At 37.8% G+C, this 17,757-nt stretch overlaps 1 protein-coding gene across 5 annotated transcripts in view; it reads left to right on the top strand.

The window, feature by feature from the left end:
* LOC121514917 (septin-7-like) overlaps positions 1–14,322 on the top strand; it is a 62,590-nt gene extending 48,268 nt beyond the window's left edge. For 3 of the 5 annotated variants that reach the window (XM_041795358.1, XM_041795357.1, XM_041795362.1), the window contains exons 9-14: positions 1,593–1,604; positions 7,292–7,343; positions 9,456–9,581; positions 9,794–9,929; positions 10,226–10,371; positions 11,858–14,322. In XM_041795358.1, coding sequence (XP_041651292.1) covers positions 1,593–1,604; positions 7,292–7,343; positions 9,456–9,581; positions 9,794–9,929; positions 10,226–10,371; positions 11,858–11,897 — 512 coding nt within the window. In that variant the 3' untranslated portion in view covers positions 11,898–14,322. The remainder of the gene's footprint in view (positions 1–1,592; positions 1,605–7,291; positions 7,344–9,455; positions 9,582–9,793; positions 9,930–10,225; positions 10,372–11,857) is intronic. The other 2 variants (XM_041795361.1, XM_041795360.1) reach the window with 1 other exon arrangement.
* The last annotated feature ends 3,435 nt before the right edge of the window (positions 14,323–17,757 follow it).

The following is a 17,757-nucleotide window of genomic DNA, read 5'->3' as shown; positions in this document are numbered from 1 at the left end:
GTAATGTTTACAATATGATTATTTCATGAATGTTACAGCCAGACTTTGTTCATGAATGAAGTTGAATTAAAAATTAAACCGCCAGTACTTTATACCGGCAATTTATAGCACTTCCTTTCTGAGATATGTGGTGTCTCAGATGAAGAATAAGAATGGCCATGAGAGATGGGTCTGTAGCCAAACCCCTCTCATGTGATGATCAGTATTTAATATAATTCATCCATACTCTGATGGTTTCAGGAGCCATTTAAGGTTCATTGTCTGCCCAAGGTCCATTCAGCATGTTGGCATAAATCAAACTGTGGTCTCTGGATAGGCAGGGTGACTTGTGAATTATTGATAAAGCTTACCTTCCAGTTTATCTCATAAGAAATGTTCCAAAGGTAAAGAAAGAATGTAAAGACATTTGGTTACTCGGTTTACTTGTGTTTGCAGTTGAGAGAATTAAAATAATAATAATAATGTTTGTTGTTGTTTTTTTTAAAGAAGAATTATCTGGCAGTTCCTACATTGTACCATATACACCTATCTGTCTTCCCCCCACACAAACAAGCTTACACGCACAGAGTCCTGTTGGTAGTGTTTGTCTTGACCCTGATAGGGATTCTGGAAAAGGGGAAAGTTTAAGTGCCCTGTTTCACTCATTGAGCACAGCGTCATTGCCACTGTAGGATTTTATGGGTGCAGTTGTCATTTTTTCAACACAGTGGCCATGCCGTTTGAGAAGATAATAATGATAATTGATGCACACATTGTTATGGTGACATGTGCTCAGGCTTGTTGTTGGTGCATCACTATCTTGAGGCATTTGAGAAGATTTTCACCCTTGACCAACAAAAGTTGTTCCACAGTCACTGGTTCAGTATTTTCTTTCTACTTTAAGATAAACTTTCTCTATGTTTTTTTATTATTATTATTTTTTTATTATTTTTTTTTTTACAAAAATTTGGACCAGTCTCCCAACTTCTTTTTAACTGTTCTGTTATGGAGGTTTTTTTTTCTGGTGCCAAAATACGAGCATTCATCACTATCTGCATCACCTGAAAGGGCCTTATCCTGTAAATGGTTTTCTTGTAGGCTTGTAGGAGCAAATAGGATCTGTTCATTTCTCTAAACATGCCAAATCTGCCGTATCAGTATCTGCAGGCCTGATGTGGGCCCACAGCAGGGTTTAGTTTCTTTTTACTCTCCAACACAACTTTATGAATAATTAAGACTTTAAGCAACCGCTTTTCACCTTTCTTTGCACCAGGACTTTTGTATCGTCTCACTAGCACGAGCTGAGTTGAGCATACCCTTAATACACTTTCACCATGCACTTGAGACAAGTATCCAAGCAAGCACAGTCCAACTCACCAAACATCAGACACTACCAAGCTTCACCACAAGCCACAATGCACTGTTGTTGCTCTTCCTGGTTTGTTAGTTTTCTTGTATTTTAAACTCCTATGATAGATGAAATTCTGTATGTATTTACATAAGATACTATACCTCTGTTACTCTGTGGTTGACCGTTTATCAGTCTTTCACTTTTCATTCTTTTCTCTCTTTTTTCTTTTTTTTCTTTGTCTATTCTTTTCCATGACTGACAGAGGGCATTTTTGGTAAACAAACCATCTTTCACTTTATTTCAAGCTCATCTCCCCCCTACTGCTCCTCCTCCCTCAAAGTGTTCCCAAAACTCTCCAGCCCTCCTTCCCTTCCACTTTTCTGTTGCTGTCCTGTCTCATCATTAGGCTGATGGTCAAACCAATGCTCTAATCAGACTTGGGCTGAATACTGGCATAAACCATATTTGAAAACATCTCAAAACTAACTACAACATTAAGTTCTTGGACATTTATTTTAAATATTAAAACAACCAAAGTCATGTTTGTGTTCAGTAGATAGATGGCCCCAGTGTTCTTGGATAACACCAAGCATACATCATGATGATTAAGCCTCCCCATTTAAAACGTATTTTTGTTAGTTTTCAGTTTTATTTTTAGTATTTGTTAGTTATTTACAAATTTAGTTGTACTTTTTTTACATTATCATAAATTCTGTTCAGGGATCCCATATATGAACAGTTACAAACAGTTTACGACATAAGTTTTTGTCCACAGAGACAACAGAACACATTTAGTTTTTGAAGTTTTAGGAAGGAAAAGTCAATCAGGCATGCACTGATTGGCAATTTATGGATTTAGATTGATGTTATTTCTTAGTTTCAAATTAAAATTGAATGCCTAAGTGTCTTAAATCTGCATTTTTTGTAATTCCCAGAGGAGGGTGCCTGTCTCGTTGAAAAGGAGGTTGAATGTTTTTCTAAGTTCAACAGAAGTGCCCCCATACAATTCATCACCTATAAACCTAGCACAGAAAGTCAGGACATTTTTTTGATAGATTTTTTTTTTTGTTGTTGTAACAATGCTTCTTGGCAATAAATCTGATACCGTTGCAAAGCCTGTTTATTACCCTTTTTACATAGTGCCACATTTGTAAGGAACATGCATTTGTGGGATGAGCAGCAGAGCTGAGTATGTGGGTTGCAACCATTAAAAATTTGTCAAGTCTTCTTTGCCAATGCCCAACAGCTTATTCTGCCATTGACTCTTGTTTGGTGTTTGGTGGATTGGATGATTTTAAATGAATTTATTTATTTCACAAACAGAAGCCTCAGTAGCGTGTGGAAGAACCATACACAGCCACAACAGCCTGGGACCTCCTCCTCATGCTGTTCACCAGCCTGGTCAGGTCATTCCATCCTCTCTACTCCTAAATTCTGGAGGTAGTCTCTGATAAACCCCGCTCTGTGAAGGTGAGCGCTGTCATCTTGGTGGATAGAGTTCAGTCCCAGCCTGTGGAGATATGGTATTGCTACTGGTTGCAGAATCTCATCTCAATATCTCTCTGCATTGAGATTGCCTCCAATGATGACAAGCCTCATCTTTCCAGCGAGGGAGATGCCGTCCCACACCATCCACCATCACACTGCCTGTTACTCTATCGGTGCAGCAATCAGCATAGCATTCTCTGTGTCTTCTCCTCACTTTGACCTTATGATCCAACTGCCATAGGCAGAATCTGGATTCATTGCTGAACTTAGCATTCCTCCACATGCTCAGGTTGCAATGTGCGTGTTGCCAACACCAGTGTAAACAGGCCTGACGGTGAAGGGCAGTTATGGAAGGCCTCCTGGCAGCCGTATCAGATGAGATTGGCTGTGAGCAGTCTGTTCCAGATTGCCTAGGCAGAGAGCCATTGGTCATATTGTTGTGCAAATCTGTCGAAGCCAGCCTACAGTTCCTACTGTGACAGGGTGAGGAAAAGTCTTCTTGGTGTGTCGTCTTCTTGGGACGCCCACATTGCGGTCTGTCTCTAACATCTTCAATTATATGGAACTTGGCTTTCAGTTTGGTGATGGTTCTAGGGTTCACTCCAAATAATGCCGTAACTTGGTTTTGTGGAACACCAACTTGAAGTTTCCCTATCACTCGGGCCCTATGCAGATCAGTCAAATGTGGCATGCCAATTCTTGGAGCAGACACCGACTGACCGCTGTAGCAGGGCCAATGCTCATAGGTGCTGACAATCAGGTATCAGGTATGACAATCGGGCAGCTTATTGTCAGCACATGGGGATGCCAGAAGCTCAAAACAAGAGTCGATTGCAACAGCAGAATAAGCTGTTTGGGATTGGCAGAGAAGATCTGGCAAATTTTTCATGGGCACAACCCACAAACAGCTCTGCTGCTTATTTCACAAATGCATGTTCCTTATAGATCTGTTTCCATTTGAAAGGGAAACATACAGGCTTTCCAACAGTACATTTATTGTCAAGAAGCATTGTTACAACAAATAAATAATCTACCAAATAAAAGCGTCCTTACATTTTTGTGCTAAGTTTATTAACTTTATGAAATTTGATTGTCACATAAGCAGTTGTAGCTGTTATGGCAACAACAATTCAGTAATGGCAACCCCTCAGAGGGACTTGTTCACATAGTGATGCATGTCCACGCAGGTCACTTCTGACTTAAATAAAAATAGCATGGGGATGACCCGAATCACAGCCTTTAGGCTTAGAGATGGCAGACCATTAAATAAACAGAAATTCATGATGTTTGTTGGATGTTACCGTTTTTCACTGAGGCCAACGACTGACAAGGCTTAAACATTAATGATCGACATTTTGTTGTACTTGTCCCTAAATTTAACAGTCTGCAGGACAACTCCTCAAAACCTCACTAAATGATTTGAAGGTTAACTAATGTTTATTACAACTTGGGTCTTATTTTGATACTGTTGACTTTCTTATTTTCATTTTGGCAATAAGATAAGAAAGAATTTAAGATTATATATGATACCTCCCATTTTTTGCTTTATAGAAAGTCTTTTTATTTGTGTTTAACAATACCCTAAAAGGTCTGACCAGAATGGAGTCAAATGTACTGTAATAAGACCTTGTTTGTTATAAACAAGAATAATCCTGCAAGCTTTAATTGAAAGAAAAAAACAACAACAATTAACACCTTTGCATAATAGAGTTGCATCCTTTTTCGTCCCAGGTCTGATTCTGTGAATAGTCATGGAGAAAACTAGAGGCTGTTTGGTGCTAAAGCTACTTCTGCAAACACAACATATCACTCTAATACTGTGGTTCCTTCTTTGCTCCAATGGTAGCACATCCGGCAATACTGTAATGCCCTGCTTGACTGGCTGACATGAAGGCTTCATTGAGTCCTCCCATTATTGGTGCAGAATGTAAACTGTACGCAGGCATGGCTTTATCACTGGATCAAGGACTGGGATTCACAATCCTAACACACTGCTTATAGGTTCACTGTAGGTTCATTAACTGTTAATGGTTAGTGTTGTCCAAGTAAGCATGAAGCAGCTTAATTGAGTCATCCAGATAACATGTGGCTTGGTATCATGAATTGTCACTCATTAGCATACTTGAATTTTAAGAATTTTAACATTTAGATGTGCTGTTTGCAAAACATCCTGCACACAAACACACACATGCACACACATTTCTGCATGTATCAAATAAACAGCTATGCGCTTTTAATTCATTACACTTGTGTAGTTCATCCTCATGCCTTAATACACTCTGCTAATAGATAAAGTGTCAGGCTCAAAACACTTGATGGACTGAAACAATTTTCCATAAAACTCTTAATTGAGGATTGGATTGGAGAAACCTTGAGTATGCATCAGGTGTTTTCTGCCCTTCATTGAAAAATACAGTAAGGCCTGTAAACTTTTGGTCACAAGTTTTTTTCTTTTTTTTTTTTTACCCTGATGACCCTTTAACCAACTTAGCTCCTCCACTTACTCCCTCATGAAGACTTGTCCCCCTGGCTGGTCATGCATAAATCCCCATAAATTACCCCTTTCCCCCCAACCACAACACTCCCTTTACAAGCCAGTCAGCTTGCAGGTTATGGTGTTGATCCGGGCCAAATCTGGGCTGAATCTGGGCCAAACATTGGCTGATTCTGGGCTCGAACTGGGCCAAGTCTAAGGCATAATTAACCCAGCTGCTCCAGACCCAGATTTAGCCCCCGGTGGGCGCAGACAGTAACTGAAAAACCATACCCCCCCAGAGCTCCCTCCTCTAGAAGAGCCAGGAGGTCAATGGCTTGCTTTGGAGGCAAAGGGACGGGGCTGCTTAAGTTTCATCAATGGTAAGGTGTCCTCCTTATTCGCTCCCCTGATGATGATTGACTGCCAGTGGGGTGGAGGCTAACCAATAAGGAGCAGCGTATTTGCTGAAGAGGAGGCTGCAGATCCATCACAAACATCCTGAGCAGCAATTTATCTGCAGTCCTTTTCCAGAATCCCCTCTAAATGTTTAACCATGTCTTTGTTGTTGAGATAAATAACCATCCTCATCTAATTTTACCATGTAAAAATGTGTTCTGTTGTCTGAGTAAGAACTGTTTTTGTTCTAACAATTTGGTGTCTGTGAGGGCCAATAATGAAAGGCTATGATCACATAGGATTTTTTTTTTCTTCCAAAATGAAATCTGGACAATTAGAACACAGAAATGTCCTTTTATTTTGGGCATTGGCAGTGTACAGACTAGATGAACGCATTTAAGCACTTTGACTTTGCCAGTGCCAACCCACCGGCGATGTCTGAATGCTACAACTGCCCAGAATAAGAGGGCATGTTTGTGTGCTGCCTGTTCAGTTTTCTTGAGGTCTTGTTTTTGTTGTGCGCCTGGAAAGATTTTTTCTTAATTGGAGTTATTTGCTTCTTTGACCCCACATTTTTTTTCTATCAATACCTTACAGTACCGAAGTGGAGCTCAAAAATAAAGGTGTTTCAGACAAAGTGTAAAGTAGACTTTTTTATTAGGCAGCACAGACAGACTTAATGTAGCCTATTCTATCAGCTTCTGTCAAGTTTTGTAACCAATGTTAATTCGTAATCAAAATGAATAACCAGGATTTCAGTGGGGAAGTATAGCATTGCAGTATCTTGTAAGGCAGTAATTATTTGATACATGCCAAACTCAATCACAACTCGGTGTTTGTTGGATATAAAATTGGGTTGCATCTCAATTACTTTGCAGCCAACAATGTGCACAGTTAACTTTTGCATTGCCTTTGTTCATTAAAGATGGAGAAATAGACAAAAATATCTACATTTTTTGTTAGAAAGCAAAACCCAGTAAAACCCAGTGAAAACATATTCTAGTGTTAGGATCCTCCTATGTGATCATGGCCTGATGTTCCTCTGTCTTTATGTTTCTGTTCTGTCTATTACCATTACTAATATTGTATAGTGTAATCATTTAAGCTGCCTTGTTCTGTATATATCCTCTCCTGTGTAAGTGATCTTGACACTGGATATACTGTTTTATTTGTGTTTTTCTTTGTCTTCTGCCTAGTGGCTACTGAAATACATTTTATTTTGCTGACATTTTAATTGCACTTTCTCTGCATTATCACAACATTGTATTTATTTTATAGAGTAAATAACTGCTGAGTTTTGTTGGCCTTACTCACAAAACACAATAACATGTTTTTCTTATCGACTGTCTCTCAGTGTAACCAGAAATAAACCCATGCAGTTGAGTTAATTTCCCATCTACTATTGCAGCTTCTTAGAAAATGTTAAGACTGTATGTGCAAAAAAATATTCATGCTTTCTTTGTATTTCTATCTCAGTTTCCCTTAAATCATATATGATAACTGTGATTATTACTGTTAGTGTTGATGTGTATTAATTTTGTAATGTGCTTGTCCCTCTCTCTCTCTCTTTCTGTTTTTCTCTCTCTCCCTGTGTGTTTTAGTGGAGAATGGGGAGCACTGCGACTTCACTGTGCTGCGCAACATGTTGATCAGGTAAGATACAAAAAGCAAGCTGTTTGGAGGGCAGTGGATTAGGAAACACCGGTAGTAAAGTGGTTAAACCCTATTGCATTGCATTTTGAGCATCAAATAACTAAAAAGCCATTATTTACCACATGGTTTTGTATCCTTAATTGACAAGAGAGAGAAAAAGAAGAGCTCTGTGTCTTTGGGCCAAAACTAGGCAGCTAGAGCTGTAGTCTGCTAGCCTCTAGACAGATTTTTCACACATTCACCAGCGTATTTATAACATTTTAAAAGTTGAGAATCAACAAGGTTAAAATACACATAAGGTCGTATGATGGGGCCATTTGTCCAGTTTGACTGAGAAAGTCTGAAAAGACACTAGTATACCTAAAACTTTGTTCATTTTGTCATTTTAAGATGCCAATTCTCACTCTGAAATGTCGTATTTTTTAGCATAACCAACTAACTATTGGATTCAGACTTTGAATAACCATCAAAGCATATGGTTTTCATATTCTACACTTTAAAATTGCAAATGGCCTTAACTTCCCATTTACTTCCTCTCATTTCCATGGAAAATTCTTACCCAGAAAGGGGCCAAACTGGCATCTTTTTGGGCAAAGTGCCCGGATGGTTTGAACCTAAACAGTTCTGTTTATTCTTGGAAAATCACACCAAGAGAGGCCCCTAAAGTCTGCAAATTATCTTCTTATGAGACAGTTTTCAAAATTATGTTCAAAGTTGAATACAAGCTCTCTTTACAAATTTGTTTTTTTATACAACGCGATTAATCACATTAATCACAATTAATTGAGGTCCGCAATTTGGGCACTAGTTTTTTTTTAAATCACAGTTGCATGATTTATTGTTCCTTTCAACACACTTTGGTTAAGCCCATTCATCCCAGGCAAAGTGATGTAAAATAAGTCCACTACTGCTCCTTAGTGTCTTATTTTACTTTAAAAATTCACAGACAGCTCAGAGGACAAGTCAAAAGTCATTTGCACCTTGTGTTATCAAACATTTACCTAATGCCCCATTATTTTCTTTTCAATCCAAAACAAATTCCTTTTTTTCAGGGTAAAGTTTGTGCCAAAATGTTCGGTCTATCTATAAAAGCAAGTCTGTATCTGAAGAGAAAGTGAATTGTCCTCAGTTAAAGACAGTAGGAAAAAAAAAAACGCAAAGCAGTTTTGAATGCAAAATATTGGAATTAAGAATGCTATAAAAAGGATGCCATCAATTGCAATGAGCTACAGAAATTCAGGGATTAATCAATTAATAATTAAAATTGTAAGGTTTGACTGCCCGAGTAATATTTTATTTGGATCATATTCAGCTACTTACAAGGTAGCAACCCAGCATTTGCAAGTTTATGTGACATCAAAATGTAAAACAATTATCCATCCATCCATTTTCTACACCGCTTACCCTGTTGGGGCTGGAGCCTATCCTAGCTGTCATTAGGTGAGAGGCGGGGTACACCCTGGACTGGTTGCCAGTCAATCACGGGACTAACCTATAGAGACAGACAAGCAGGCTGGCTCACACTCACACCTACAGGCAATTTAGAGTCACCAATTTATCTAATGAGCTTGTCTTTGGTGGTGGGAGGAAGCCGGAGTACCCAGAGAGAACTCATGCATGCACGAGGAAAACATGCAAACTCCACATAGAAAGGCCCTGACCAGGAAGCGAACCAGGGACCTTTTTATTGTAAGGAAACAATGTTAACCCCTGCTCCGCCTTGCAGGCGCATATTCATTGAAATCCAAGGCAAAACAAAACTATTGTATTGAGGAATCTTGTGGTTCCTAATGTATGTCATTAGTATGTTTTTCCCCTTTATGTAACAGTTGCAGTTGCCTTACATTAGTTCTAGGCAAGGGATGAAAAAAAAGGTCTTGATTGAAAGCCAAGAATGAAAAATAAAAGGTTGTTTTTAGCATGACAATTGCTTGGACTACAATCATGATTTTCATCAAAATTTTTGTATTAATTTATAAGGTGGAGACAAAATTGTATCACAGCACAAATAACATTCGTTTCCTTTTTCCTGGCACAATGATGTTTTACTTCCTTCCTCTTTACAACCTGTCCTTCAGGCTCAATGTAATTTATTTCTTTTGTCCTACTTAGGACTCACATGCAGGATCTTAAAGACGTCACTAATAATGTCCACTACGAGAATTATCGTAGTAAGAAACTGGCTGCTGTCACCTGTAATGGAGTCGACAATACTAAGACCAAGGGACAGCTCACAAAGTAAGTCCCATTAACAGCAGATAATGTAGATGTGTTCTTTCTTGCAGCTTACTATGACAGTATCACTTTTTGGTATTTACTGCTACTTTCTCATTTTAAAGTTTGGCCAAAGATATTCATATATAACCTATATATAACATATATATTTTCTTTTTCTATTGATCATGAGAAGGGATTATAAGAAATGACTGATTCTCTACTGTGGTCATTAGGAGTCCCCTGGCACAGATGGAGGAGGAGCGCAGAGAGCATGTCATGAAAATGAAGAAGATGGAGGCAGAAATGGAGCAGGTCTTTGAAATGAAGGTGAAAGAAAAGAAGCAGAAACTGAAGGACTCAGAAGCTGAGGTGGGTTAATGGATCTGTGTTTTTCCGTTTCAGTGAAAAAGAGGGAATGTTCTTTTTGTAATATATAAAATTAGATCATGACTGCACAGAAAAGAGATATACAGAGAGAAAGGTGGAGTGAAAGAAACGCTCATAAATGTTCTTTGTGACAGAGGCGAGAATTTAAAGTTGTTAGGACTACTTTTTATACTCAATGTCCAGCAGTAGGAGATGGTAAACGAGAATGAAAAATGTGGCTTCATGTAGGTTTTATATCTGTTTGTTTGACAATGAATCTCTGCACTCTTGATTCTCAGCTGGAAAGACGCCATGAACAGATGAAAAGGAACCTGGAGGCACAATACAAAGAGCTGGAGGAGAAGAGACGAGTTTTCGAGGACGAGAAGGCCAACTGGGAAGCTCAGCAGAGAATCCTTGAGCAGCAAAAACTGGACGCCTCCAAGTCAGTAACTATTCAAACGGCAAATCTACAGTCTTGATTACAGGAGGAAGGATTGTAGTTGCATCATCAGGACAGAAGTTTATGCAACCTAGCAAGAGACGTGCAGTAGAAAAGAGTCATTAGCATTTCCTGCTCTCACATTTAGTGCTATTGACTAGTTACAAGACCAATCAGTTCCTAGAAAACACTCTGCCTTGCTTCCCATTTTTAAAGATATTCTGTTAAATATGCCTTAACCCTAGAAGGTTTGCCAGGCTTTGGAAACAACTAGACTTAACAAAATCTGATCATTAACTTATATACACTTGCCCTCAAAGATATTTATCTATCTATAGCATTGAAATATATTTTTGTTGATCTCTAAATAAGATCAGTTATTTTCCTTAGCAAACTGCACCAGAGCCAACCTTTAAGGAGTTTAAGAGAAATATTGTTATTAGGATAATTGATCAGTAGGAGAAGTATTTGAAAAATTAACCTGATACAACTTGTCAGGCTTCAAATGCCACTGATCTGTTTTAAAGTGTAATGAAGTGCACCCTTGTCTAACCCTATATCCAAAAAACATGGGCAATAAAAAAAAACACTCCTTAAGGGGACCTTAAAGCAACAACATGTTATTTTCCACCATAAGATAAAAGTTTGAAAGTCAATTTGGTGGTTCTCTGGCATCCATACCAGTTACACAGAGGGCCCTGATCACCTGCTTTTGCACTATGCAACTTTAAGACCAGGCTCTGATTCTCTCAGGAGAAAAACATCTTGCTTTGCAACACTAGTTCACACATCTGTCTTTGTCTGGGTACTCTTCAGAAGAGTATGATGATGGATGAAGCTAAGAACAGAAATATAATATAATTATTTCGATTATATTTAGGAAAAACCTCACTGCGCACTGATTGGCACATCTCATTTTATTGACAGATAGCTTGACAGGCAGGTGCTACCTCCAGAAGGCCAACTTTAGTGCTAGCTTAGCTGACAGGAAGTCAAGCTCAGTGGGTGGTCTCTTGTTTGCCGTTAGGTTGATTCAAAGTTAGATTGAGGCAGTGATTTCAATATGGAAGCTGCCACGGTTTGGCTTCAAAAGCTGTCTGAGTCCACCTATTGTAAGCAGACAGCTGACAAAACTATTATAACCTTGGTTCTGACTAAGCTGTTCTATGCCAGTTCCTTAGTTGCATGTGTTGAAATTTGCCCAACAATAACTATTTGACATCAAAAACTACTAACAAAATAACAGCAGTACCCCCAAATGTAAAAAGGAAGGAGTTTAAAGTCTACGCTTCTCTGAGTAACACCACTTTTTAAGGTTGATATGGGTCTTTGCAGAAATCTCAGGGAAAAAAAACTACCTGTGTAAAAATCAAGAAAGCATTTATTATGGAGTGTACTCATGAGTGTACTTGGAAACCCATTAAGAGAGCTTGCATTTTTATCATCCAGAGATATTGAAGTAATCTTTTCTCTTTTTTGTCTCTCACAGGACAATGGAGAAGAACAAGAAGAAAGGAAAAATCTTCTGAAGAGATTAAAATCTTCTGCAGTTTTACATAAGCTGGGTTTTTTCTTTATCTTCTCTGAAGTTCACATGTACTGTGGCCCCTCTAACATACACACACATCAGCAGATATAACACTACACATTCCACAAAGTTTCTCTGAGACACATTAAACTTTACTCATGTATGTCACGGACATCATTTTAAATACAGATACAAACATGCCAGTGCCCACAAAGGCCCTCATACTATTATCTCTGCATCTGTTTTTCTTTTCATGGGGAATGCATGTTTTTGTGAAATTCTATTTTCCTATATTACCTGACAAAGAGGAGAAGCTCGAGTTCCTCTGAGCTACAGTATGGCAGGGACCATGCAAAGCCATTTGTACACATGTAGTAGTTATCGTATGTTCTCTACATATTCCATAGATCTGCAGCTAGACGTACTATCCCTCTCCTCAGTGCTCTTCTTATTTTACTGTTCTCAGAAATGTAACACAAGTGTACACACGTTTAACACTCAAAAATTAAAACCTCACGAAGTGTGTTGAAGGTAAATGGAGAGCATATGTGAATTAAGAGAATTGAATAGGGTAACAGCTGAGGCAGAAGTTAGATGCAGATGCGGCCTGCGCACACTAACAAATGGCACATTGGAATTTGTTCTCAAAATATATGCTTGGTGATGCTGGCCAGATGGGAATATGTTAGTTATATTGAGTTGGACTATTTTTGCTAACTGCATTTCTTTCCAATGTAAATTATTTCTTGATTCATGAAGTGGGAAAATATAACTGAGAAGGAGCCCTCTCAATGTTAGTTAGCAAACTTGCTAGCTCTGCAAATGGTAAAAATCTTTTTTCAATATAAGAGCAAGTACACAGTCTGTCAATTGGAGTTCTTCTGCACATATATATGATTTTTGGGTTGTGATAAGTTGGCCAATGGAACTTGATTTTGTGTAAGTAAACAAATTTAATAAGATTAGTTTAGTGTCATAACAGTTATTTTACAACAGGAGAGATGGTGCAACAAAGCCAGCTAGCTTAATATATTTTCCCAGGATTTGGACTTATGTTTCCCCACTGGCCAGTGCCCTCAAGATGGCTTCAAAGCTCACAACACTCATGGAAAAAGGCCTTTGAAAGAGAAATCACTGCTAATAATGCCATTGGAAGTGATTGTGTGACCAGGCTTCTAACAGGATGGTGCCACGGTTCAGTGGCAGGTGTGGTGTGTAAGAGTATGAGCAGGTTGTGTTACATAAATGCTGTGCTTGAGGTAAATGATACTGTGTGATCTGAACCAAACAGGAGGAGGCAGATAGAAAATTTGTGTGTGAGACAGCAGCCTGATTTTTTCATTGCTGTGTGTTCCATATTTTAGTATAATACAATATGCAAAAGCCTCATTGGTGTGTACAACTTACAGGTTACAGTGAATTACAAAGATGTTTTATATTGTGGTGTAATTGATGGATGTTGTCAGATCTGAGCCCTGATGTCTAGCTTTCTGTGAGAAAATCCCTTTTGTGTATAACAGCCAAAGGGATGAGTCATTTTGAAAAGCTGAAATGCTCCTTTTACCCTCTGTTCCCACCAAAAGACAACTGTGAGGAAAAGTTTGCCGGTGCAGCTGTAGCTTTGAGTCTGACTTGAAGTATTCTTTATTAATGCTTCCACACACAACATAATACCCCTCTTTTCCTCTCAGAATATATGAAGTTTAGAGTCAGAGCAGTGATCTGCAACACGTTTGAACCTTTAATATACATTTCCCAGAGTTGTATGTTTTATTTTCATATAATAATAATGATAAACACTACTTTATGTATGGTCAAAGAATGATTCCATATATCCCTTGTAGTTTTCCAAAAGAACTCATAGATTAATCTGTTATTTTGATATACTTTTTCAGGCTGCCTGCATTTGAAGCAAATCCTAAAGGGACACACTTTTCCCTGTCAGCACATAAAACATTACCTGTATGGAAATGCACATATGGTGTACATACTGGAGGCTGCTTTGTGGCCTTTTATCTTGTTTATTTCAGATTATATGCCAGAAAAGAGAACCTGTTATGTAAAACATGTCTTAAGAATTCATGGATACTTTTCATTCATTTATTCATACATATACTGTCTACATCTATGCCAATGAGTGCAACTTCTCAGGACCGCTCTGTTGTGCGATATTTTATCTCTAGGTCCAGGAGAGGCATTGGTCCTACAGTCAAAAAAGAAGTGACTGATTTTTTTCTTTTTAACGATCGTGAACCACTCACCCTTCCAATAACACCACGTTAACATAGACTACAGTCTAGGTGGATTTTTTGTAATAGTTTCTTTTTTATATGTACACTGTTTTCTGCTTCTTTTCTTTGTTTTATTATATGTTCTATTGCTAACTGTACATGGTTAATATTAAAGTTGACAAGGTTATGCTTTAACTCCTAATGTGTCTGAGTTACTTTTTTAACCATAGACTTTGTTCCAGAACGGCGTGTAGCCACTGTAACATTCATCAGTCAGTGAAGCCTCTATGTTCACAGTTTGGCCGTGGCAATCTCAGCTTTTATGTGCCAGAATGGACCATATAAATAACAGATATAAGATTGGATGGAGATGGTGTGAAGTAAGATACTGGCAAATGCTAAATCAATAAAGCCATGCACTTAAGATATACTGTCTGTGTAGGAGGCTTTTTATAACTGGCTAATTAGATTGAGAGAAATTAAACCTTCCTAAGGAATAATATAATTGTTTTTATTAGACAAAGAAAGCATGTTGGACACAGCAAACCCAATTTTTGTTCAGTCACCTTATATCAGGGGTGTCAAACTCAAGGCCCAGGGGCCAAATCCGGCCCACAAGATTATCTCATATTTCTGTTAAAACTGGCCCATCACTATGAGGTCTGCAGATTACTTCAAGTATAAAAATGTAGACTTATCCTTGATGATTTAAGATATCCTTGTTTAGTCAAAAATATGAAAAAGTAAGAAGTAAAAAAATAGTCAGGAATGTGGGAAAAGAAATTATTTTGAGTTTTGATTTCAGATTTTCAATTTTGTATCTCACAATTACTTAGAATTTAGGATTTTGACTTTTTTTTTCATACTTTGAGCATTTTTAACTCATAATTTTCACTTCTAATATAATATTTTGAGCTTTATGATTCATAATTCTGATTCAGATTTTGACCTTTTAAGCAACTATTTTTTATTCTATCTCATATTTTGAACTCTAAACTTTGACTTCGTAATCCCATAGTTTAACCTTTTAGACTCACAATTTAAAATTTTGAATATTTTGACTTTTAATGTCATGATTACAAATGTTATTGCATATTTTGACCTTTTAAACTCATGATTTTGACTTTCTTTCTAATATATTTGCCTTTAAAAAAAATTTCAATTTCATGTTTTCACCTTCTTGAACTAAAAAGTTTACTTTTCTCAGATTGGGAGTCTTTAAACTTATCTTTTTAACTTTTTAAATGTCAAAATAAATTATCATCAGTGCTTGGTTTCTTTTTTTTTTCATATTTTATTACTAGTGAAATGAGGTTGACAGGTTCTGGTTAAAAAGGTGACCCTTATAGGCCCTCAGGTGAGACCTAAATCCAGAATCCAGCCCCTGCTATGAATGAGTTTGACACCCCTGCCTTATATGATAGAGAGCTCTTCTTTAACTGCAGCCTGCTACCTTTCCTTGGAGAAAAGGCAACACTTCTACTGATACCCATGAAAGGCCACCACAAATAATGTATTACAAACAATACCAACCAACCTGTTAAGCAAATTAAAATGGAGTACAGAGTAATTGGATAGGCCTTATGTCTAGTGATTGAATAAATATAACCAAAGAGGCAACCTTTACCAACATGAGTGAAAGGTTAAGATCTGGAGGTGGCAGTCAGCAGCAGGCCTGTCTACAGAATGGAAAAACTCAGTAAATGGGCCCATCTCAGTTGTAATGTTTTTTTTACAGTTTCAGTGCATCTGTGGTGGATCAGTGGCATTCGTACTGGCATCCTCACCAACAGTTACCTTATTTTGGAGCTGAAAGGTTTATCAGGCTATAATTGAGTCCAATGTTGAAATTGCTAAACCTATTTTCACCATGTTTTTCCACTTTTCACCCATTTTCACCATTTTGCCACTTTCAACCTATTTCAATTTCAATTTATGCCATTTTTTGTCACTTTTAACTGCTTTTCACCCATTTCTTGCCACCATTTTATCACTTCAAACCCATCATTGCCATAGTAAGCCCATTTTGCCACTTTTAAACCCTTTTTTCACTTATAAAACTGTATTGCCACTTCAACCCTATTTTTGTCCGTTAAAGCCCATTTTAACACTTTTTCTCACCCAGTTTACACCATTTTCACATCTTTTTACAATTTTCAGCAATTTTTTGCAGACTCTGGTGACTGTTAACAGTGTTTTACCACTTTGAACCCATGTTTACCATTTAAGACTTTTTTTTTTACTATATTTAGCCAATTAGATCCACTTTTAGCCATTTTAAGTCAATTTCTGCCATTTTTAGCTTCTTCCTCCCACTTATCACCACTCTTAACCCTTTTTGCCACTTTTAACTCTTGTTAGGCACTTTTAATGACTTAAAGCCTAATTTTGCCACTATTAACCTTAATTGCCCCTTTTTTAACCCATTATTGCCACTTGTCCATTTTTGCATTATTCACAATTGCCTAATTATTCGTCCACTAAAGTTGTTTTGTCTAATTTATTATGTGGCAGCCTGACGTCTGAGATTACTCCCCAAATGGTTAAGTTCAATGTACCCATCTAAACTGTTATCATTACTTTATTAAAGGGCAATTTTGTTAAAAGAACAGGGTTTTACATCTTGAAAAGGCTATATTTTACTACATCATAAATAAATAAAATTCATTTTTGTAGCTCTGATAAAAGTGGTTATTATTCAGGTCAAAAATATATTATATAGTATGGTTAACACAGCTTAACTTAATAAGGGATCATGTTTTTGCTGACCTCCATACTCTCCTGTTTATCCCGCCTTATGGGCGACCTTAGTCAACAGTCCCATCTGATACAAATATCAGTGAACCAAACATATTAAAAAATACCTAACGTATAATAATCGATCAATTAATTTGTCACATGATTGCATATTTAGCAGATGTTCATTGCAAGTACAACAAATTTACTTGGGTGAGGTTTATTAAAGAATTTGCACTTTTTTGGATAAAATAACATTATGACAGTAGAAGTACTTCTAGCCATCTTCTAGTAGATTATCTAAATCTAAAGTGCTATGAGCCATTAAAAAATCACTACGGTCAAGCCAGCCGCCCCGAAAATTTTACAGCTCATATTGAGACCATAAGGGTAAACACACGGAAACAGCTGAGAATGAGATGCCAGAGATGAGATGAAAGGTTGGATATTCAACAGACATTAACAATTGGATTCAAGGTCCCAGAGTCTGGTTGAAGAGTGGAGAGGTACAGAATCCCAGTTGCTTGAAGTCCAGTGTGAAGTTTCCACAGTCAGTGATGATTTGGGCTGCCATGGCATCTGCTGGTTATGGTCCACTGCGTTTTCTGAAGTCCACAGTCAACGCAGCCATCTACCAGGACATTTTACAGACCTTCATGCTTCCTTCTGCTGACAAGCTTTATGGAGATGCCGATTTCATTTTCCGGCAGGACTTGGCACCCGACCACATTGCCAAAGGTACCAAAAGCTGCTTCAATGACCATGGTGTTACTGTGCTTGATTGGCCAGCTAACTGGCCTGACCTGAACCCCATGGAGAATCTATGGGATATTGTCAAGAGGAAGATGAGAGACTCCAGACCCAACAATGCAGATGACCTGAAGGCCGCTATCA

Source organism: Cheilinus undulatus, linkage group 9 (assembly GCF_018320785.1).
Source record: "Cheilinus undulatus linkage group 9, ASM1832078v1, whole genome shotgun sequence".
Lineage (NCBI taxonomy): Eukaryota > Metazoa > Chordata > Actinopteri > Labriformes > Labridae > Cheilinus > Cheilinus undulatus.
Note: the sequence above shows the minus strand (reverse complement) of the source record. Positions and strands in the feature narration are given on the sequence as shown.